Source organism: Canis lupus, chromosome 12 (genome assembly GCF_048164855.1).
Source record: "Canis lupus baileyi chromosome 12, mCanLup2.hap1, whole genome shotgun sequence".
Classification (NCBI taxonomy): Eukaryota; Metazoa; Chordata; class Mammalia; order Carnivora; family Canidae; genus Canis; species Canis lupus.
In genome coordinates, this window is record NC_132849.1 from 34,311,773 (window position 1) to 34,336,058 (window position 24,286).

A 24,286-nucleotide genomic window follows, 5' to 3' on the forward strand; every position below is an offset into this window, starting at 1 on the left:
TGTACAAGCAAATGGTGGTAGTGGAGGGATGATGTGGTATGGATATGTACTTTTGCAGTAGGGATAAGAATGAGTGATATTTGACCTTAGCTTATGTATCAAGTTTAAATTAGAGGCCAAAATAAGTATAGTCACTAACAAGTAACTCACCATGAGCTATATTGTTTGTTTTGATAAACTACTAATTATCAGTGAGAAGGGCAGTTGAAAACCATTCCAATTTAAGGCAACACTGATGATGATGATGCATTGATGAAGTGTTTCTCCCTCCATGAAATTGTAGGAATTCACACTGTGTGTATGCTCATTGGTAGTATTGCTGTGTTGTTATGAATGGCAGCTATATTTAGAATACTAAATATAAATACTAAATTGGAGTCTGCAGAAACTCTAATATGAATACCAAAATGTGGTTTTGGTAACTTACCTGATAGATGACAAGTGTCCCTTAGTCTTACATAAAAATGAGAGCCAGTAGCATTACATACTCTTTATTTCTTGAGAAATGAGGAAAAGACTTGGGCTTTTGGATTGGTATCTTGCACATCAGGAGGAGCTTTGCATGTACAAGAGTATGCTTCTGTAATCACTAACTCAGGAACACCTAACATGTATAGGTTTATAATTCTGAGTTATATCTCCATTTTAGTTACTGCTGCTTTTTTTTTTTTTTGCTGCTTTTTTTTTTAATTGAGGTATAGTTGACATACAGTGTTTTTTTTCTTTTTTTTAATTTTTTTTTCTGACATACAATATTATATTAGTTTCAGCTAGACAACATAGCAGTTGGACAAGTCTATGCATTGTGCAGTGCTCACCATGATAAGTGTAGTACCATATCATGTTATTACAGTGTTGTGGGCCATATTCCCTATGCTGTACTTTTCATCCAGAGACTTATTATTATTATTATTATTATTATTATTATTATTATTATTTTTGTAACTGGGAGTTGGTACTTCTTAATCCCCTTCACCTCTTTCACCCCCTCCCTTCTCCCCTCCGCAACCACCACTTTATCAGTCTTCTTAGTTGCTTCTCAGTTCTTGCTATTGTGAATGTGCCCTGTGCCTGCTTTTAGTATCAGTTCTCCAGACTCCCCCATTCCTGTCTGTTCCATTCACTTTAGCTTTATTTTCTTGTTTTACGGATGGGAAATCAGATAAATCAAAGTTGTTTAGAACTACTCTAAAATTAGCAAGTTGATTCTTCATAAGGATTCTCAATAAGAGATGTAGATTTGTGTGTGTGTTGTGACAACAGTTTCAGATACTCAGGCATTATTTTCTTCTGGGTTCTTGATGTTTCAGATAATGCAGATGCTGAATAAATGACACCTTTCAGTAGGTGTGATATTAACAAAATTAGAGGTTTTGTTTCCTAGATTAGAATTAGGGGAATAAAATACTAACCAGAAAGCACATTACAGTAAAATCTATTCAAGGGGATAGCCTTTCAGTGGATTAAAGAGATGTTCTTTTTGTTATATCTGTATATAGATAGTTTCCGAGATTTCACTGTATATATTATCATATTATCTCCAAAAGATATTGACAGAATGGTTTTTAAACAAATTTGAGATAATTATAATTTATACACAGTGGCCCAAAGTTTTACATTAATACCCCTCCATCCCTGCTATCTTTGGCCTGATCTTATATACACTTTTTTGTTAACAGTATTTTTTAAAATATAAACTTAAAAGCCTGACATATATGCAGGTCAATGCATCTTGGATTTGGTAGAAAGAAGTACAGATTTTATTAATCTCCACAGGTTATATTTGAAAACACATTTGAGTTTTCCTTGGACATGCATCACACTAGCTAATATTAAGAGTTTACTGTTAGTGTGAAGTGTGTCTGCTAAAGTTGTGTTTTGTTTATCATTTTTATAGGATCCCATGGTCCATTATTGCCTTTACCGAGTCGTTACAGAATGGGCTCTCGAGACACACCTGAACTTGTTGCGTATCCATTACCACAGGCTTCTTCCTCTTACATGCATGGAGGAAATCCCTCTGGTTCAGTTGTAATGGTTAGTGGATTGCATCAGCTAAAAATGAATTGTTCAAGAGTGTTCAACCTTTTCTGCTTATATGGAAATATTGAAAAGGTAAGTTTTGTTTTATATTAATTTCTTTTGCTAGGATATCTAGTAGGGAAGTCTGAAAAGTCAGCAAATATGTGTGTCTTCTTATATTAGGAACATAAAAGTTCTTCCAGTAATAACCCACATAAGCTAAAAATTCATTACAAGCTTCAGAAATTGGGTTTTATTGGTAAGTCATCAGTATAGGTTGTTGCTACTAAAAATACTTTAAAAATAGCTAATATAAATAGAAATCCAAAGCAGTAGTTTAATCAATTACTACCCTGTTTTGATTGTAATGATGCAAAGAGTGTCTAGCATTTAACCTGTTAACTGTAGAATTAGAAAGAGCACTTACTTTCATGGAGCTTGGCCGTGTATCATGAGTTTTAGGAGACTTCTAGATTTAATACTTGCCTCCTAAGTGCTAGGGCTCTAGTATCTTCTGAGGAACAATGTGCTTTTAGGTCTATCAGTATCTAAAACAGTGACCCACTTTGAAAGAATGTGTTCAAAACTGTATCTGGAGGCTTGCCTTTTAAGATTTATGTATTTATTCATGAGAGACAGAGAGAGAGAGAGAGAGAGAGAGAGAGAGAGAGAGGCAGAGACACAGGAGGAAGAAGCAGGCTCTATGCAGGGAGCCCAATGCGGGACTTGATTCCGGAGCTCCGGGATCACGCCCTGAGCCGAAGGCAGATGCTCAACCACTGAGCCCACCCAGGTGTCCCACTAAACTATTTTTTAAAGAATCATGGAAAATTTAACTGGGGAAATGATTGGTTGTTTTAAGTTACCAGTTATTTGATACACTTGCTAATTTGAATTTCAGTACTGAGATAATGTTATTTTTCTTTATTCTTTTCACAATAAAAAAGGTACAAGCATGAGTCATAAATGTGTGTGCATGAGGGAGCCTGGGTTGAAAAGTTGGTACTCTTAGTTCTTACTTTGTTAATTCTAAAAGCTTCTTGATCTGAGAAAGCAACTCAGAAAATCTCTGAAACAAGAATTTCCTCAACATAACCATTTGACCGCATTTAGAAAAGAAAAGAAAGAAAATCCCACATTTGGTCTAGGGATAACATATGGGATATTTCTGCTTATATAACTTGCCAGGAATACATGGGACAGATTTAGCAACATTGAGAAGTAGTTCAGATTTTTTCACACAGACATTTCTCTTAGACACCTAGATGTTAGTTAAGGTGGAAGAACTGCATGTTTGATAACTAAATGGGCTTTAATGTGTATTTTAACCTTATCACATAATGTTACTTTTCTGTTTGTGCTTTTCACATTTATAGGCAATCAGAATCAGGCAGTTTAATTAACATCTTTAGTATATTTTTGTCTTTTCTGTTATGAACTAATTATCTCATGATTTAGAAACCTAAATCGCTTTGTCTGATAAACTTAAGTTTTCTGTGTGCTATTTGAGCAATTCCGGTCTCACATCTCAAAAATGTTTAAACAGGGGCCCCTGAGTGGCTCAGTGGTTAAGTGTCTGCCTTTGGCTCAGGTTGTGATCCCAGGATCCTGGGATTGAGTCCTGCATCGGGCTCCCTACAGGAGCCTGCTTCTCCCTCTGCCTATGTCTCTGGCTTTCTCTGTGTGTCTATCATGAATAACTAAATAAAAGTAAAAAAAATTTTTTTTCAACTTTTTAAATGATTATGATATATGAAACTTAAGCTATGGTAATATTTTAAAAGATTTATATATAGTTAATTATGCCTCACCTTTTTTTTTTTTTCTTTGAAATTTACAAGGATAAGAGTTACATGTTTAGCATTAGATATTTAGTCATTGCTAGATTTGCAGGTCGATTAAATCAAGGTATAGAAGGTTTGCCCACACGAAGGTAATTGATTTCAAGTTGAAAAGTTCTGCTACAACTGAGTTTTGTTGAAGTATAGGTATAGTATAAAAATGCTAGGATAAAAAAATAAATAAATAAAAAGAAAAATAAAAATGCTAGGATAGCCCATTAAAATTGGTAGTTGCGGGATCCCTGGGTGGCGCAGCGGTTTAGCGCCTGCCTTTGGCCCAGGGCGCGATCCTGGAGACCCGGGATCGAATCCCACGTTGGGCTCCTGGTGCATGGAGCCTGCTTCTCCCTCTGCCTGTGTCTCTGCCTGTCTCTCTCTCTCTCTGATGTGACTATCATAAATAAATAAAAATTTAAATAAAATAAAATCCTTCCCTTTAAAAAAATAAATAAATAAATTTGGTAGTTGCAAGGATGGATATAAATACTATGCTGTATTTGTTGTATAAATGTATTTGTAGTAGTCTTTTACGGTTAACAAATAAGTATGTTCAAGGTATCATGAATGTTAGTGGTACAGAATAGCTATTTAAGGACTTTGTAAGGGGTGGGTAATATGCTGAATGACTATCCTACTTTAACCCATTTAACCCTTATTACTACAGTGTTACCTACTAAAACCAGAATAAAATAAGAGGATAGGTATGAGCTTTTGTCCAAGATGCAATGGAAACTTGTGAAGTGTGCCTGGTTTTTAAACTGCCCCTACCTTGTACAAGCCTTCCTGCTGTCACTGCTATCTCAAGGCTGTCTTGCAGTATTTCTTATAGCATCTTGTTAATTGCTTTAACAGCATTCTGAATAGTTTTAAATTTTTTATCCTACCTACCAGAATATAAGTTTCAAGAAGACCAGGTCTATTATGTTCACCATTAATCCCCAGTATCTAGCTCAGTGTTTATTAAGACATTTTAGGCACCTAATATTTATTGAATGAATAAATATCGGTGAACCCTATCAGATGTTATCATTGTCTCTGTTTTATAGGGAAGTCTGTAGCTTGGAGAAGAAAATTACCCTAAGTCATGCAATACATAGCAGAGACAGAGTAAGCCTGTGCTCTTCTTCATTGTGCTACACAGTAGAATTACAGTCTTCCTTTTTACCTTTTATCTTTGTTGAGTTTTGGTAAGAGTAAAGAGTGTCTTTTTTTTTTTTTATTTATTCATGAGAGACACAGAGAGAGAGAGGCAGAGGCACAGGCAGAGGGAAAAGTAGGCTCCATGCAGGGAGCCCAATGTGGGACTCAATCCCGGGCCTCCAGGATCAGGCCCTGGGCTGCAGGCGGCACTAAACCGCTAAGCCACCCGGGCTGCCCTAAGAGTGTCTTAATAGCACAGCAGAATAAAGTCAAGATTCTAGATGATCGTCTGTATTTGACCTCAACCACTTAAATCATACTCTCAGAAATTCTGTTATTGTAGAAGGGAAATAGTCACCTTTTTGGGATTTTGTATTTGCAGGTAAAATTTATGAAGACCATTCCTGGTACAGCACTGGTAGAAATGGGTGATGAGTATGCTGTAGAAAGAGCTGTCACACACCTTAACAATGTCAAATTATTTGGGAAAAGACTTAATGTTTGGTAATTATCTTAAGTGGTAAATTTTAAATGTATTAAAAAATCTTTATCGTTTTTATTAGATATTTCAGTTTTAGAATATTTTAATGTAATTGAGAGCACATTTGAAACTAGCACCTATAATGTTACCATTTTTGACATAGCATGTTAAGGTCATATAATTCAGGTTTTGCTCACCTATACTTAGCTTTTAGTGTTATGATTGTAAAACAGCATGTTAAAATGGGCAAGTTTTATGTGAAGTTTCCTAATGTGAGAATATACCTAAACTTATAAGAGTCGTGGATTATAACTTAAATTTAAATATTCAAATAAGTGTTTAAATATTAAATATTTGAATCATATTTAAATAGCTATGTGTATTATTTGTTAAAATTGGTGCAGGCATAGATACTAACATTTTGAGACTGCCTACTTGCTGCTTTTTATCTAACATGTTTTTTACCTTTTTCCTTCCCAATCTTTAGTGTGTCTAAACAACATTCAGTTGTTCCAAGTCAAATATTTGAGCTGGAGGATGGTACAAGTAGCTACAAAGATTTTGCAATGAGCAAAAATAATCGCTTTACAAGTGCTGGTCAAGCATCTAAGAATATAATCCAGCCACCCTCATGTGTGCTGCATTATTATAATGTTCCACTGTGTGTCACAGAGGAGACCTTCACAAAGGTAGGTGTTAAAATACAATTACGTAGAATGTTCCTATTATTTTAAAATTTATAACATTTTTACCTCATTTTAAAGTCTTGCACTATTCATCTTCTGCTTTTGATATTATTGGTGTTCTGTTATTTATTTGGTACTTTATAGCTCACTCTTTGACCATTGTGCTTTTCTGGCCTCCATTCTGCATTATTAGTATTTTTAGTCTTTTGTTGGTTTGTGGCTCAGTTATTTTGAGAGTTGGAATGAAATACCTGACTTCTGCATTTAGAAAATTATTTTACTATGCCCTTAAATCTTGTCTGTTACAAAATTTTATATATCCCTGCCTTTTTGCCAAACTGTAGGAAATGCTTTAGAAAATAATTGATTTTTCTGGAACTCTACTCTCTACCTTAGGTACTAAATAAATCCTGACAACTCTGAGCATACATGTTACATAAAATTTATAGTTTTATTGTATTAGCACTAAATTACTTACATAGTTTATAAGAAATATCACTTTTTAAAATTGATTTTCTCATAGAACTTACCAGTCTAAAAACATGTTTGACTTAATTCATTCATGCCGGACTTAAACGGTACCACAAAGTTTACTTTTTTTTCTTTTTTCTAGAGAGAGAGAACATGCAAGAGCATGCACACATGTGCACACGCAGGAAGGGGGGAGGGGCAGAGGGAAAGTAAGAATCCTAAGCAGGCTCTACACCCAGCATAGAGCCTGATGTGGGGCTTCATCTCATGACTCTGAGATCATGAGGTCAGCTGAAATCAAGAGTCAGACACTTAACTGTCTGAGCCACCCATGTGCCCCCATAAAGTTTACATTCTAAAAGAAAAAAAAGAAAAAAAGGCAGGAATATTATTTTGGCCATATTTTTAATGGGGTTTTACATTTCTTTGACAGTTATGTAATGACCATGAAGTTCTTACATTTATCAAATATAAAGTGTTTGACGCAAAACGTAAGTGCACATTCCCTCTTTTTAAGTTTTCTGGTTAAACTGATGACAAGCAAATAACTGGATTTTTGTTTCTTTGTTTTGTTTTAGCTTCTGCCAAAACGCTTTCCGGGCTGTTAGAATGGGAATGCAAAACTGATGCGGTAGAAGCCCTTACAGCACTTAATCACTACCAGATAAGAGTTCCAAGTAAGAAAGATGTGTCATAATTATTCAATAGGAGTTACTTCAGAAACATCAACAATTTTAAAATAACACTTTTTTTTAAATATAGAGAAGTATGAAGAAAAAAGGCATATAAGTCCTGCAACTCATAACAATCCTTTTATTAGTTACCTGTTGCTGTGTAACATTACCATACCAAGCAGCTTAAAACAGCAAACTGAGGGTCAGTAACATGTACAGTGTAGCTGGGTATTTCTAGCTTAGGGTCTCTTGAAGTTTCAGTCAAGCTGTTGTCTGGGTCTACAGTCATTTCAAGTCATGATTGGGAAGTGGGTAATCCATTTCCAAGCTCATTTATGTGCTTATTTGCAAGTCCAGTTAAGCTACATTGGCCATTTCATTGTAGCTGGTTTACTTCGAGTGAGTGATCTGCGAGAGATGAGAGAAATGACTAAAACAGAGGCCCCAGTATCTTTTATAACCTAACATTGGAAGTGACATACTATCACTTATGTTGTATCCTTGTGGTCCCACAGATCAACCAGAGTACAGTGTGGGGAGGGGACCATACAGAGCTATGAATACCAGGAGGGTAGAGACCATTGGGGCCGTCTTGGATACTGGCTCCCACAGTCCCTGTTGATCTTTTTAGAAGAAAGCAATACATATATGGTTAAAAAACGACACACAGTGGTACAAAATGAAAGTTAAAAAGCTTTCAGTAGCTTCTAACTTGTCTCCTTTTATTCCTCCTCCTCAGTGTATGTATATCTATGTTTTTAAAAGTTATACAAAATGGTTTTTCTATACATACTCTTCTATGCCTTGCTGTTTTCACTTAATATGTCTTGGAGCTATTTCTGTATCAGCATATGCAAGGCTACTACTTTTTTTTCCCCCAAAGCACAGACAGAGTAGCTATTCATAGTAGAGATACACCACAGTTTATTTGATTTACCCATTTCCCTACTAGTGAATACTGTTTTTTTCTAGTTGTTTTTTCTGTTACTATAATAACCTCCCTATCATTGCACTTTTTCTATTTTGTAGGGCAATTTCCTAATGGTGGAGAACATAAAGGTTTATATTCTAATAAATGTTACTAGATTGCCCTTTAGAAAGGTTGTACAGTATACATCTCTAGCTGTGGTATATGAAAATGCCCATTGCCCAACATTCTTACCAACACTGAGTCTTGTCAAACTTTCAATTTTTAGCCAGTATGATAGATGAAAAATGGAATTCCATTGTTTTAATTTGTATTAAGTGAAATTGTCACTGTTTATTCTCCAGAATGGTAAAGGCTTCTTTTTCTATCATACAAAATACACTCAAGTATTTAACTTTTGAAGCTTTGTGCTGTGTACTTTACTTTGATCCTGGATTTAAGGAGTGTTAAACCCTTATTTTTCTAATAGTGGAAGAAAAAAGTATTAATTTTATTAGGTGTAATGTGGAAAAAAAGGAAAAATACACACTGAAGGATTTGTGGGTGGAATAATATATCTAGGATTTACTTTAAAATATTCCAGCTCCCAAAATGTGTGTGGAGAATAAGTAGATGAAATAAGACTGCCAAATGTTGACAGTTATTAAAACTAGGTGATAGATAAATGGGGGTTTATCATGTCAATTTATATATTTTTTATGTTTGAAAAAAATTTTTTTTTAAAGATTTTATTTATTTATTCATAGACACAGAGAGAGAGGCAGAGACACAGGCAGAGGGAGAAGCAGGCTCCATGCAGGGAACCCGATGTGGGACTTGATCCCAGGTCTCCAGGATCACATCCCAGGCTGCAGGCAGCGCCAAACAGCTGCGTCACCGGGGCTGCCCTATGTTTGAAAATTTTAATTAAAGAATAAGAGTACCTCCTTTCATATAACTTTTAGTCAACGAAAATAAATTTTAAGTAGTGAATCAAGCTTAATCTTTGCTAGAAGGCTTTTAAAGGTTTTAAAATTATATACATATTTGAGACATACTCAAGATGTATTTTAAACTACTTGGGGCAGCCCGAGTGGCTCAGCAATTTAGTGCCACCTTCAGCCCAGGGCATGATCCTGGAGTCCTAGGATCAAGTCTCACGTCAGGCTCCCTGCATGGAGCCTGCTTCTCCCTCTGCCTGTGTCTCTGCCTTTCTCTCTCTCTCTGTCTCTCTCTCTGTGTCTCTCTCTCTCTCTGTCAGGCTCCCTGCATGGAGCCTGCTTTTCCCTCTGCCTCTGTCTCTGCCTCTCTCTCTCTCTCTGTCTCTCACGAATAAATAAAATCTTTTAAAAAAAAAATTGAAAACATTTGTTTAAATAAATAAGTAAATAAACTACTTGGAGGCAGGAATAATTATTTATCTTTTTATCCTCTCCAGTGTCATGCAAATACCTGTTAATTTATATGCTTTTTCCTTTATAGGAATTTAAAAAAATTTAATCCATTAAGATACTGGAATTATTTCTTTGCATAATTAATTGAGGAGGAGTTCTCTTTGGTCTGAAAAGAAAGAAAAATGTGTAAAATGGAAAAAATTTTGTGGATTATACTCTGTTTTTTGAGTAATTCTAGAATTTTTATTTTTTTAAAGAATTTTATTTATTTATTTATTCATGAGAGACACACACACAGAGAAGCAGAGACGCAGGCAGGGGGAAGCAGGCTCTACACAGGGAGCCCGATGCGGGACTCGATCCTGGGACTCCAGGATCATGCCCTGGGCTAAAGGCAGACACCAAACCACTGAGCCACCCAGGGAACCTTTAATTCTAGAATTTAATACTAGATCCTGGAACTTTTTCAGCTTATTAATATCTTCCCTTACATTCCATTCTTATCCCATTTCCCAGCCTCTATTTGAATTGGCTTTTTAAAAAGTTTTAAATTCAATTAGCCAACATACAGGAAGGACATCATTAGTTTCAGATGTAGAATTTAGTAATTCATGAGTTGCATACAACACCCAGTGTTCATCACATCACATGCCCTCTTTAATGCCCATCTCATAATTATCTCATTCCCCCACCCACTTCCCCTTCAGCAACCCTCAATTGGTTTCCTGGAGTTAAGGGTCTCATGGTTTGTTTCCTTTCAGTTTGAATTGGCTTTTATAGAGGAATTGCCATTCTAATATATTCTGCAAAATGAGCTTCACTAATGGACATAAGCTTAATCCTATACTGTTTATCTGTAATGATTAACTAATTCACTAAGAGATGTTGAGTGCCTCTGTGTGTCAGATAGGGTTTAGAGCAGTAGCAAGAGTGTGTAGCTGTGGATAAAAGTTCCTGCCTACATGTAGCTTACCTGCTGGTGGAGATATACAAAAGTAATCTTCCCCTTACCTTACTTAGATAAAAATTTTCCTTCTTTATGTTTCTGCTTCTGATTCTATAAAAAGGTGAAATAATTTACTCTGCTAACTCAGAGTAATCTTGAAAGTTTGATGAAGTGAGCTGTTAACTTTTTTTTTATTTTTACAGATGGCTCCAATCCCTACACGTTGAAGCTTTGCTTTTCTACATCATCCCATTTATAAGAAGAGAAGAGCATGTTAGAATTTATGTTCACCTTTATTACAATTTTAAAGCTACACTTCATTAAGAAAAATCTAAGATGGTTGATCTAATGTTGCCTTGCTTACTTTGATTTAAGATCCTGTTCTGTAATAAACAGATATTTTGCCTTGAGTAAATTTGTTGTAAAGTTAAATATTGAATTGTTTTCATTTTAAAATAGAATGTCATAATGTAGACTATCTACAGCTTCCTTGTAGATTACACAAATATATGATTTCTAATCTTATTATTTTTCTTCCACAGTGAAAATATATTTGCATTCTTAATGCTAATTATCTGCAAGTATTTTTCCATTGTGTATGAGATTAATGCAGGTGAAAGTATTGCATTTTAATATTATAGAGTTCCTATTATATGTTTAGATGTTTTAAGTATGTTGCAGTTATTCATATTAAACATAACTTGTATTTATTAAGTATTTTAATCAAGTTTGAGAATAACATTGCACATAATGAATTTTAAGTACTAAAGATTTAGCTGATTTTATATTTCTGAAAGGCTAACAGACATGGATACACTTGTACAGTATGCACTCAAACTTATTTAAATTGGTGTATTTTTTTTTTTTTTAAGTCATTGTCCATTTGTATTGACATGCCTCTGTTTCTAGTTCCAGTTTGGAGATTTTATAAAGTTACAACAATGAGTTAATGTGTTCATCTTCATTTGTTGCATGTGACTTGATCTTGAAAACACACTTGGTATTTGGCATTGAGATTTTAATAGAAGTTATTAACAATTCTTAACCTGAGATCCATGGAGGGGCTTTAGGGAGTCTGTGAACCCCTTAAAATTGTATGTAGAATTTTGGGTACTTGCATTTTTATTTTTTACTCTTGAATCCATCAGTAATATATGTATTTTTCTATATGGTGCAAGGTGTAAGGATCTAATTTTATTTTTATTCCAAACAGATAGCTGTTTGTTTCAACACCATTTATTAAACATTCTCTTTCCCACTGGATCTGTTTTTTTTCCTTTTTTTTGGAAAGTACTACATCTCAAGGAAGGTGTAAGGAAGGTGTAAACATGGTATTAAGAGACTGTAGCAAAAAAAAAAAAAAAAAAAAAAAGAGACTGTAGCACACTTAGCAAATTCAGAGCTTTTTTATAATAAAAATGTCATATAGCCATTTTATATTTTTATCTTTAATAAAAGGGACAATATTTCATCTACCTAAAATAACTGAAGTTTATAGTTGGCAATAGCAGTTTTGTGATCTTGAGAGTTTTAAACAAATTTGCAAGTAGAAGTTCCATTTAGATCTTTTGTAAAAGTTTTATTGTGAATTTTAACTTAAAAAAGACATTTTGCCTTAATCCTTTTAGAAATGAGGCGGGGATGCCTGGGTGGCTCAGTGGTTGAGCATCTGCCTTGGACTCAGGTCATGATCCCAGGGTCCAGGGTTCGAGTTCCACATGAGGGACCCCACAGGGAGCCTGCTTCTCCCTCTACCTATGAATCTGCCTCTCTCTCTCTGTCTTTCATGAATAAATAAATGAAATCTTTAAAAAAATAAATGAAATGAGGCAGGATTTTAAAAAGTTTTAGAATTTTTGAACAGTAAGTAAAGATGGATACCAAACACATTAACATTTATTTCCCTTTGAATTTAAACAGCTGTCAACCAATGTCCCTTTAGCCCTCTAAAGACCTAGAAAAATTTAAGTTCAGTCTTGAGGCATTTTAGACTCTTATAGAACCCAGTCAGTTTTGCCAAGGTAACTTTGTATATGAACTGTAAGTGTGTGGTACTCAGTGGTGTATATTCCTCATTCATTCATTGCCAATTTAATACCTAAGTTTACGTAACTCTACAATAAACAAAGCTTTATCCCCCCTCTCCTATAAATACTTTTCTACATTTATTGCAAAATTAAAATGCTTTCATTTTAAAAGGTAACTTCTGAGTTTGTAGAATTGTTTCCTTCCCTTCCCCTCTTCTGAAAACTAATCGTGATGTCAGTGTTATAGATTATTTTATGTTGTACCTAAGGTTTTAGGAAAGAAACCCTTGGATGGTGACAGGGCTTATTTAATTTAGATTTGGTTTAAATGGTATTACTATTTTTTATTTATTTTTTTAAAGATTTACTTATTTTAGAAGAGTGCAGGGAGGGAGGGGTAGAGGGAGATGGAGAGAGTCATAGGAAGACTGCACTGAGAGCTGATTTGGGGCTCGATCCCACGACCCTGAGATCAGACCTAAGCTGAAACCAAGTTAGTCACTCAACCAACTGCTCCACCCAGGCACCTCTAAGTGGTATTGACTTTTAGGTATGAACACTATCTTAATGCTCTTTCCCCAACAAAATGATCAGTAAATTCTTCATGTGTAAAGTATGTTAAGTTGTACCTTGTTTATTCATAGATCACTGATACGTCAGCCCTATTCTGTTGCTATCAGTAATATCTTTGACAGTTTACTTGCTTGGGCAGCACTGCTGTTGAATATCTGATATTATCTGATCCTAGAATGGAATTGGCTCTGACAACACTCTCTCTTTCCTTAGCCTTAACAACAACTTCTTTATGCTATCTTTCCACTTTTAGGAGAACATGAAAGAGCAGATTCTATAGCTGTAAAGAAATAATATTAGCTGTGAGTTTATTTTTTTAAATAATAGAATCCTGTTCCGTATCTAAATTCCAGTAAATGTTTGATAATACATCTGTATGACTGAGTTAAGGAATATAAGCTGCCTATTAAAACCATACTTTCCTACTGAGGGTACTACCCCAAATTTTAAAAAATTGCAATTGCAGCTGACATGAGACTTACCAGCATCCTAGTGATTTGGTTATCCAGACTATACTTTCTGGGACTGAAATGAGAGAAGAGAATAAAAATGACCAAATAGGGTCAGCTGTGTTTCATTTTTAAAAAATCACTATCTGTAGGGTTAGGTTGCTAGGTAATTGCTTTTTAGTAGTTGTTAGTGATACTTCATTCCCTCTCTAGCGCAAAGCAATTTTGACTAGAGCATTCTTCCATAATTAAGAATCAAGCACAAGGAGCTTTGCTTCCAAAAGTTTTTCAGGTGACAAGGGTCCTTGTAAGAAAGATAACTGCAGTAAGCTTTCCTGCCTCCATATGGTCCTTTGGCTCAAGAGACTTAGTCCATTTAAGGGACCACGTAAAGAGTAGCAAAAATTTGGGGGGCACCTAGGTGGCTCAGTCCATTCAGTGTCTGCCTTCTACTCAGGTTATGATCCTAGGGTTCCAGGATTGAGCCCCAAGTCCCACTCCCTGCTCAGTAGGGAGTCTGCTTCTCCTTCTCCCTCTGCCTCTCTCACCCCTACTCATGCTTGCTTGCTCTCTCAGATAAATAAAATCTTTATTAAGAAAAGTAGCAAGCCTTTTTATTCATAATTCCACTTGTTTGCTCACAGAATTAAGTCATAAGCGGATTTAGAGGAAACAAGATTCATAGTTTCTGTCCCTCAGCATGTTTTATTCCTTCTAAATTATTTCTACTATGATGGTTTCCAATGTCAACCGAAATATAAGTGAATGTGCAAACATGATTCTTGTTTAAAGCCGAGAAAGTTATTGGGAGTTTGAAATCTAGTGGATATTTAATTTGTAATATTGTTGCTTTTTCCTAAAACCTACCATTTCTACCAAATGGATTCAAGTGCTAATTAAAAACTGATATATTTTATTTAGTTCATTCAGCTTATCACCTTTCTGGCCATCTCAATTTTAACATGCTTTGAACTTGAACAAATACAAAAGACTTTGATTTATTAGTAGACATTTCTTGAATATAAAGCCTTTTATCTGAGGAAGCACTTGAAATTCTCTTGGTGTTTTGTTTTTAAGTTTTTATTTTAATCACCCAGTGCTCATCATCACAAGTGCACGTCTTAATCCCCATCACCTATTTAACCCAACCGCCATCCACCTCCCCTCTGGTAAACCATCAGGTTTTTTTTTTTTTTTTTTTTGCCCCCTTTGCTTATTTTGTTTCTTAAATTCCACATATGAGTGATATCATGTGATATTTGTTATTTGTCTTTCTCTGACTTTTTTTTTTTTTTTTTTTTTTTTATTGGTGTTCAATTTACTAACATACAGAATAACACCCAGTGCCCGTCACCCTTTCACTCCCACCCCCCGCCCTCCTCCCCTTCTACTTTCTCTGACTTTTTTACTGAGCATTATACCCTAGCTCCATCCATGTCATTGCAAATGTCAAGCTTTCATTCTTTTTTATGGCTGAACAATATTCCATTATATGTAGGTGTACACACTTTTTATTGGAGTTCAATTTGCCAACATATAGCATAACACTCAGTGGTCATCCCATCAAGTGCCTCCGTCAGTGCCTGTCACCCAATCACACCCCTTGCCCACCTTCCCTCCCACTACCCCTTGTTCCTTTCCCAGAGTTAGGAGTCTCTCATCGTTTGTCACCTTCTATATTTCCCAGTCGTTTTCTCTCCTTTCCCCTATAGTCCCTTTCACTATTTCTTATATTCCCCGAATGAATGAAACCATATGATGTTTGTCCTTCTCCAATTGACTTCCTTCACTCAGCATAATACCCTCCAGTTCTATCCACGTTGAAGCAAATGGTATTCGTCATTTCTAATGGCTGAGTAATATTCCAGTGTACACCACATCTTCTCTATCCATTCCTCTTTCGATGGATGCCGAGGCTCCTTCCACAGTTTGGCTATCATGGACATCGGTGCTATAAACATTGGGGTGCAGGTGTCCTGCCATTTCACAGCATCTGTATCTTTGGGGTAAATCCCCAACAGTGCAATTGCTGGGTCGTAGGGCAGATCTATTTTTAACTCTTTGAGGAACCTCCACACAGTTTTCCAGAGTGGCTTTACCAGTTCACATTCCCACCAACAGTGCAAGAGGGTTCCCCTTTCTCCACATCCTCTCCAACATTTGTTGTTTCCTGTCTTGTTAATTTTCACCATTCTCACTGGTGTGAACACACACACACACCTTTATTCATCAGTGGATGGACTTTTGGGCTGTTTCCATAATTTGGCTGTTGTAAGTAACACAGCTATAAACATTAGGTTCTTGTATCATTTTGAATTAATGTTTTTGTATTCTTTGGGTACATACCCAATAGTGGGTTGCTGGGTTGTAGGGGAGCTCTATTTTTAACTTCTTGAGGAACCTCCATGCTTTTGTCCCTAGTGGCTGCCCCAGTTTGCATTCCTGCCAGTGCTAGAAGTTTTCTTTTCCTCCACTTTCTCGCAATGCCTGTTGTTTGTTTCTTTTTTATTTTAATCATTCTGACAAGTGTGAGGTAGTTTTGATTTGCATTTCCGTGATGATGAGCATCTTTTCAAGTGTCTGTTGGCCATCTGTATGTCTTCTTTGAAGAAATGTCTGCTCATGTCTTATGCTCATTTTTAAATTGTATTTTTTGGGTTTTGGGTGAAATTCTCTTAGTTTTAATTTATGAATGAGGAAGTGGATATTGCTGCCTCTCACCTTTCTTCATTTTGTAAAGTAATTGAGGTTTGAGTGAGCCTTACTGACTTCATCGGATTCCTACAGCCGGTGGCCCCCTTAGAGAACATTTCAACAGCATGTAGGGGTGCTTCTTCATGGTTTGGGGGATACTACTACAAATATTTGATGGGCAGGGACTAGGAAGAATTGTCCCTGTCCTATATGACTTGCCAGTATCCCATCAGATACTATCTGATCTTAGAGTGAATAATATTTTGTAGATATTAATGGTGTTTTTTGTATACAGTACAAAGAATTTCCTAGGAATGCAACTGCCTTGTAAATCAAGGAAGGATGATTATTTTGTTTGGAATATTTCCAAGAGTTGTTTTGCTATTTAGGAAAACTATGTCATTACAGTACTTGACATTACAGCACATCAGGGTCAGTTTTCATTTGCAGCAGTCATACTCCTCTTTTTCCTCTATTATAGCCATTCCTGAACATTTATGTATCACACTATGCATTTTATTTTATTTTTTTTTCACACTATGCATTTTATTATAAGTTTTATTTCTCCCTGATAATATAATTAAGTTTTAATGTTGTTTTTCTTCAAAAACTGTGTGTGTGTATGTGTGTGTGTGTGTATATTAGGTAGATAGGTAGGTAGGTATTATCAAAGACTTAGTTCAGCATAATGTAAGGATGTCAGATTGTCTGGGCTGGGTTGGGAACTGTGGATTTAAACTAATCTGGTTCTGGGTTGAACAGGTAAGGGGGATAGATTGATCCAAAGACAGTGAAGACAGGATTTGTTGAAGAATGGAGGAGGAAATACTCTCCCAAAGGGGTGTGGCCTACATCTGTGAGGTCGGCCTGGGACTGCAACAGCCAATTTACTATCTTGAGAGCAACCAGCAGGTGGAAAAAAAATGATACACAGAAGGAGGAGAACTATAAAGACACCCTAATTTAGATAGCTTTGGAAACCACCGTGAGCATAAGCAAGTTTGATCATGCTCAGTAGACTCTTGTCTTCAGAGTTCCCTTTTCAGTTTGAAGAATGTCTAAGTGCCTAAATCTCATCTTTGGCCATTGTAATGTAAACACAATCAGGGATGCCTGGGTGGCTCAGTGATTGAGCCCCTGCCTTCGCCCAGGGTGTGACTCTGGAGTCCCGGGATCGAGTCCCACCTCAGGCTCCCTGCATGGAGCCTGCTTCCCTCTGCCTATGTCTCTGCCTCTCTCTCTCTCTCTCATGAATAAATAAATCTTTAAAAAAAACCACACAATTGAATGAAAGAGCATGGAGAATTGTTTGACAGGTAGCCCTATTTTTATTTTTTATTTAAAGATTTTATTTATTGAGAGAGAGACACAAATTCTCCCTATTGTGTAACTTAAATCTTTTTATGAAAATTTTACAGAACTTAATTGAATTTAGTAGAAGCACTGAATTAGTGGGAATTTCTGATTTGAAAACATACACAGCTCCCTTAGGTGACAGTAATCAGGCTAAAGCTGCTGAACAACCTTGAAATACTTGCTTTGAGTTGATTTGATAATTTGATTATCTTTTTTTCTCCGCAGAAATACCAAGAGAAATCAAGAGCAATATTAATCCTTTCTGGGGATTATTGAGAGCTTGGAAAGTTAAACCAATAAATGGCCTGAAATATTGTGATTATTACTATAATTTGAGTATAGCTGATTAGATAACTGAATACCAGTGGAATAATTTGGAGACTTGAAACTTGATTACAATTTAGGATTATGAAATTTAGGTTGTTAAGATGATTATGGATGTGGTTTTGTTTGTTTGAAATTCCTTTTTCTTAAGACAATAGGAGAAAAACGTGGTAAATGATGCCTTGTGTTGCCCAGTAATAGTTGACAGTGATTCTGAACAGAAAAGAGGATTTTGTAGGGGTTTGGGAGGGGGGGTGTTGGAGGGCTGGAGGAGGGGGATGATTCCATGAGTAGAAACTAGAATTATACTGGTCCATGTGCAGATTTTGACTTAATTGGACTATATGTTTGTGTTTCTAATAGTCAAAGCAAATTGTATTATTTGTTGCTTTTCATTTAAAATTTGTGATCTTATGATGTCACAAAACAAATGTAGTTAAGATTATTTTTGTTATTACTTAGACGTGCAAAGGAAAAATGACAATTTGAGCCAACAGATAATAGTTTCTACAAAAACCATACCAGAAGTGTCACTTGCAACCATTTAGCTTCTTGGACATTTAACTCTTTTTTTTTTTTTAAACATCTGTTAAGTGCACAGAATGTGCCAGACATTAAAAGTTGGGCTTTTAAAAGTCAGTGGGTCAATTTGAGCTTACAAAGGAGCCAACAGAAGAATGGCAAAGATATCTTCCCAGATAGGAAACACTATTTCCTAGGAAGGAGGAACCAAAAATCGACTAGTGAATCTTTAATCTTTGAGTAATATAACTTAAATTTGTTCTTTTATGAATTCTATAAAATGGAAAAATGAGATCAAGGAGTGATTAACACTACAGAGTATGGAGGGAAACGGGGATGGTAATTAATTTTACTTGACAAATTAATGATGAGGGACCCAGATATGGTAATCTGTTAAGGTTTAACAAAACCTACAGGGATATTATGACCTGAAGTTAAATTGGATTTAGAATCCAGATGTTAGTCCTTAAAATTCTTAATATAAACAAAAATCCCTTTTGCTTCATTGAATTAATTGGTCCTTCTCAGTGAAGTATTAGCAATATTAGCCCAAACTACTAATTGCTGTGGTAAATGACAGCAGAATAAGTAGTTTGCCAGGGGGCTGGGGGTCGCATGAATGGAGAGTGGATACAGGAGGGTGATGATACTGCTCTGGAACTGGAGGGTGGTAACGTTTAGCCAAACTATGAAATAGTAAATGCCATGGAATTGTACACTTTAAAATGGTTGAAATGATAATTTTATGTGTATTTTACAATGAAAGAAAAGGTCTGGCCCAGCAACCCTTCAGTTTGGATGAGGTTCAATATAGTGAGGGTGTCAGGGCTTTCATATAGCTAGTTAAATAGGTTGAGGAAGTGGGCATGGGGGGAGTATGGATTAATATCCCCTAACACCAGTGGAAGATGTGATTCTAAATCTGGCTTATGGTTGAATTGCTCTGTTGGTTGGCTGCTTCTGTTCTGTCATGGACTATGGGGCAGGAGAGTAGGAGCCAGGGAAGAGAGTCCATTGGGTCTCATGAACAGTGAGCAGTTAGGAAAGAGGGTTTGAGGAATGATAGGTATGATTCCATAAATAGAAAGTAGAACTTCTCAGCACTCCTAAACCAGAGTAGTACACTAGCTGCTCAGTTCAGGAGGACTCTCTACTAAAACAGTTTTGAGCTGTCTTCACTTAGTGAGCCTCAGACTACAGACATAGTTATGAATATACCCAATTTCCTTGAAAGTTTATAGGCTATCTTATCCAGTCTACCCTGTTTTTTTAGACTTTGATCCATGTATTGCATTTATAGCTGCTTCAAAGTCTTGAGAACTTCAATAAGAGACTGATATATATATATATATATATATGGAAAATAATACATAAAACAAAAAAGTTTATGTATATATGAGTTCTTATGGTTTGCTCAAGAGGGCTTTAGGGGACTTTTATCTAAAATGAGAATGCTAATGTGTTTTGTTTTATGCATCTGTATGATACATGATAAAACCTGAGCTTTTTCTGCCCAATACAAAGTAATTGGGGGCACCTAGGTGGCTCAGTCCATTAAGCCTTCTGCTTGAGTTATGATCTCAGGATCCTGGGATCAAGTCCCATGTCATGCTCTCCGCTCAGCGGGGAATCTGTTTCTCCCTCTCCCTCTGCCTCTCTCTCAAATGGATAAATTAAAAACAACAACAACAGCAACAACAAAAAAACCAAACCAAAGTAGTCGAAAAGGACTGATTCCAATATCAGTGACCTCAATCATGGTAGAGCTTTTCTTGCTAAACTATTATAAGGATAAGTAATATTTACAGGACTTTTGCTAATACAAATTTAGATTTGTTCTTAAAAGACCTCATATGATTATTTAATACCACAATATTTCTCAGCAAAGTGCTATTGAACTGAAATTTCTACCACTGTGCCAAAAACAGTTCCACGCCTGTTGAATGTCCTCCTGCTGTGTAATAACCCTGTAGTCCCCAGTTTCTGCTCTTTTTTTTTCCCCCCAGTTTCTGCTCTTAACACTAGTCTTGGAATCAGTAAAACCTGTTATTTTCCTTTGTTCATTTATGTTTCTGAGGAAGGTAGGACTGCTTTGGGGAATTATTTCCATTATGTGTGAATGAAGACTACACGGTTTATAAATTGTAGGGTAAGTCCCTGAAAATGCCCAGGGAAAACCCCTGGGAGCGCCAACGCTCAACCTACTTACCACCAGGTGTGACACATTGGATTGTTTGATGGGCTGTGATGCTCTTCCCGTGAAGAGCACGTGACTGCATATAGTGCAAAGGGCAGAGACTGTTGAGGAAGGAGACCTGGATTATAGTAATGGTTCCTAGGTTCTGCATTGATACAATGCAGAATTGATACAATTTGGGCTAGATGACACTGTTTGCTCAAGAAAGCAGTTCTATTTGGTGGTGTTCACTTTTTTTTTTTTTTTTAAGTTCTTCTCTGACCCAGCAGTTATCACTGGGGAAAGGGGCTGTCAAAATTATTTGAATAAAATGAGTAAAATTGTTCTTGAGTGAGTTTTTTTCTTGTCTGAATTATGCAGATAATTTTCATGGATTGGTTGAATTTTTTTAAAAATATTTTACTTATTCATGAGAGACACAGAGATTTAAGATTTATTTATTCGAGAGAGAGAGAGAGAGAGAGAGGCAGAGACACAGGCAGAGGGAGAAGCAGGTTCCATGCAGGGAGCCCAATATGGGACTCCATCCTGGGACTCCAGGATCAGGCCCTGGGCTGAAGGCGACCCTAAACCGCTGAGCCACCCAGGGATCCCCTGATTGGATTAATTATTCTTGTTCCCTAGTAACTTTGCCCTTATAGCATAAAGGAATAAAGGAAGGAATCAGGCTGCCTACCAATTTCTTACATCATGAATGTTTATGTGAGGATCCTTCAAGTTGGTATATATTACAGAGGTAACTTGGATTAGAGGAAGAAATTTCTATCCCAGTTTATGGGAAGCTAGCTGAGGAGATTGCTGCCAAGCAACAGTGCTGCTTTTCCATGGTATTCCCTAATGATACCAGCCACCTCTATTCAGGTTACAGGTAAGATAGATGGGGCCAGGTTATGGGATGGGTTGCTGTGATGGGGGAGGAGAACAGTAGTGTTGGCACACTCAGGTATTGGTTTGCCTTTCTGAGCTTGAAGAAATATCTGAGGTGCACCAGCTTCTGACTCAAGAGTTGGAAAAAAAGAAACACAGTAGCTAAAACTTTGATTTTTTTTTTCTCCTGAAGCTATGTGGCTTTGAGAAAAATCTAGACATCTATGATCACAAGAAAATCTCACTGTGCCATTGGCCATCTAGTGAGAGGGAGTGATCATAGATAGGCATTTTAGAAACAGCTCCATTAAATGGGAGACACCTTACTGGAAAGACCTGGCTTAATAGTCTGTCTGCATTATAGTCCTGTCTCAACCAAAAGTCCTGCTTTGATCATGTATACAACTTGCCAACTCCAAAGATTCTTAGAAATATCTTTCTGTCCTGGCAGACAGGTGACTGGATATACTGCGGGAAAGTGGTATTTTTCAGTTAAGGCATAATTTATACATATTTCAAGACAATGTATTGAAATTAAGAAGGGACAGAAACAGAACTCTTACTACATTCTGTTGTTTTGGATGAGTGAAAAATAATTGCTAATAACTTTGAGGTAGCACTGTGTAACAGGACTTGTGAGATCTGACTTCCTGTCCCAGCTGTTCGACCAATGAGCTGTGTGACCTTGAGCAAAGTCATTTAAGGTACCTTAAGCCTTAGACTCTTTTTGTGTAAAATGAGAACAATATCTGTCCTACTTACCTCACAGTGAAAGAATATAAACATGCTTCTGATGGTAGTCAATATAAATCTTCAGGACAGATAGGGGGCACTTCCATTGGAGAGGACCTCTGCACTGCTATGGGGTTGACACTTGGGAGAGAAATAGAGGCTGTCACAACCCAATCATTGTCATTTCAAATTCATGGTCAGCTGCTCCTTTGAAACTTCTTCAATAATAAAAATGGGTTTGTAGATTAAAATGTAATAGCTCAGGGATCCCTGGGTGGCGCAGCGGTTTGGCGCCTGCCTTTGGCCCAGGGCGCGATCCTGGAGACCCGGGATCGAATCCCACATCAGGCTCCCGGTGCATGGAGCCTGCTTCTCCCTCTGCCTGTGTCTCTGCCTCTCTCTCTCTCTCTCTCTCTGACTATCATAAATAAATAAAAATTAAAAAAAAATAAAATAAAATGTAATAGCTCAGATAATAGAAAATCCAATAAGTTGCTGGTTTGAATGATTTCAACCTATCTGGACAGTGGTTTGTTTGTTTGTTTTCTGTAGACTTATACGATCTCCATAAAAGACCTCCTAAATTCTAAAGCCAGGCAAAATTAAACTGTTAGTTTAAAAGAAGTTTATGTGATAGAATTTCACTTTTAGTATTGAATATATATATGTATGTTTGTATACACATGTTATAGTAAATTGAGATCTTACACAACCAGGATGTGGTACATATTGACCCTTTTATGAATATGGGATTTTGAAGTCACAATATTGGATTTTCATCTATGTTGGCCATATCTGTGATTTAATAAAATATTTTATTTATTCATGAGAGTCAGAGACATAGGCAGAGGGAGAAGCAAGGAGCTGAAGGACTCGATCCCAGGACCCAAGGGATCATGACCTGAGCCAAAGGCAGACGCTTAACCACTGAACTACCTAGGTGCCCTCTTTTTTTTTTTTTTTAAAGATTTTATTTATTTATTCATGAAAGACACACAGAGAGAGAGAGAGAGAGAGAGAGGCAGAGACACAGAGAAGTAGGCTCCATGCAGGGAGCCCGATGTGGGACTTGATCCCTGGACTCTGGAATCACGCTTGGGGGCCAAAGGCAGGTGCTCAACCGCTGAGCCACCCAGGTGTCCCTTTTTTTTTTTTTAATTCTAATGAAGTAGCTCTTCATCAAAGGCCCAGGATTGATTTCTTTCTTTCTTTCTTTCTTTCTTTCTTTCTTTCTTTCTTTCTTTCTTTCTTTCTTTCTTTCTTCTTTCTCTTTCTTTCTTTTTCTTTCTTCTTTCTTTCTTTCTTTTCTTTCTTTTCTTTCTTTCTTTCTTTCTTTTTTTTTGGTTCAATTTCTGTTTATTTTATTTTAAGTAATCTCTACACCCATTGTGAATTTACAAACCCAAGGTCAAGAGTCACATGCTCTGCTGACTCAGCCAGCCAGGCAACCCTCAATTTCTGTTTCTTTTTTTTTTTAATAATTTTTTGTTGGTGTTCAATTTGCCAACATACAGAATAACACCCAGTGCTCATCCTGTCAAGTGCCCCCCTCAGTGCCCGTCACCCATTTACCCCCACCCTCTGCTCTCCTCCCCTTCCACCACCCCTAGTTCGTTTCCCAGAGTTAGGAGTCTTCCATGTTCTGTCTCCCTTTCTGATATTTCCTACCCAATTCTTCTCTTTTCCCTTCTATTCCCTTTCACTATTATTTATATTCCCCAAATGAATGAGAACATATAATCTTTGTCCTTCTCCGATTGACTTACTTCACTCAGCATAATACCCTCCAGTTCCATCCACGTGGAAGCAAATGGTGGGTATTTGTCGTTTCTAATGGCTGAGTAATATTCCATTGTATACATAGACCACATCTTCTTTATCCATTCATCTTTCGATGGACACCGAGGCTCCTTCCACAGTTTGGCTATTGTGGACATTGCTGCTATAAACATCGGGGTGCACGTGTCCCGGCGTTTCATTGCA

The 24,286-nt window shown here is 36.6% G+C and overlaps 1 protein-coding gene across 3 annotated transcripts in view; it reads left to right on the plus strand.

The window, feature by feature from the left end:
- The window catches only part of HNRNPLL (heterogeneous nuclear ribonucleoprotein L like), a 39,853-nt gene extending 28,028 nt beyond the window's left edge, over positions 1-11,825 (plus strand). For all 3 annotated transcript variants that reach the window (XM_072770465.1, XM_072770464.1, XM_072770466.1), the window contains 6 exons: positions 1,898-2,115; positions 5,386-5,507; positions 5,972-6,173; positions 7,075-7,132; positions 7,220-7,318; positions 10,766-11,825. In XM_072770465.1, the coding sequence (XP_072626566.1) occupies positions 1,898-2,115; positions 5,386-5,507; positions 5,972-6,173; positions 7,075-7,132; positions 7,220-7,318; positions 10,766-10,821 (755 nt within the window). In that variant the 3' untranslated portion in view covers positions 10,822-11,825. The remainder of the gene's footprint in view (positions 1-1,897; positions 2,116-5,385; positions 5,508-5,971; positions 6,174-7,074; positions 7,133-7,219; positions 7,319-10,765) is intronic.
- Positions 11,826-24,286: the final 12,461 nt, after the last annotated feature.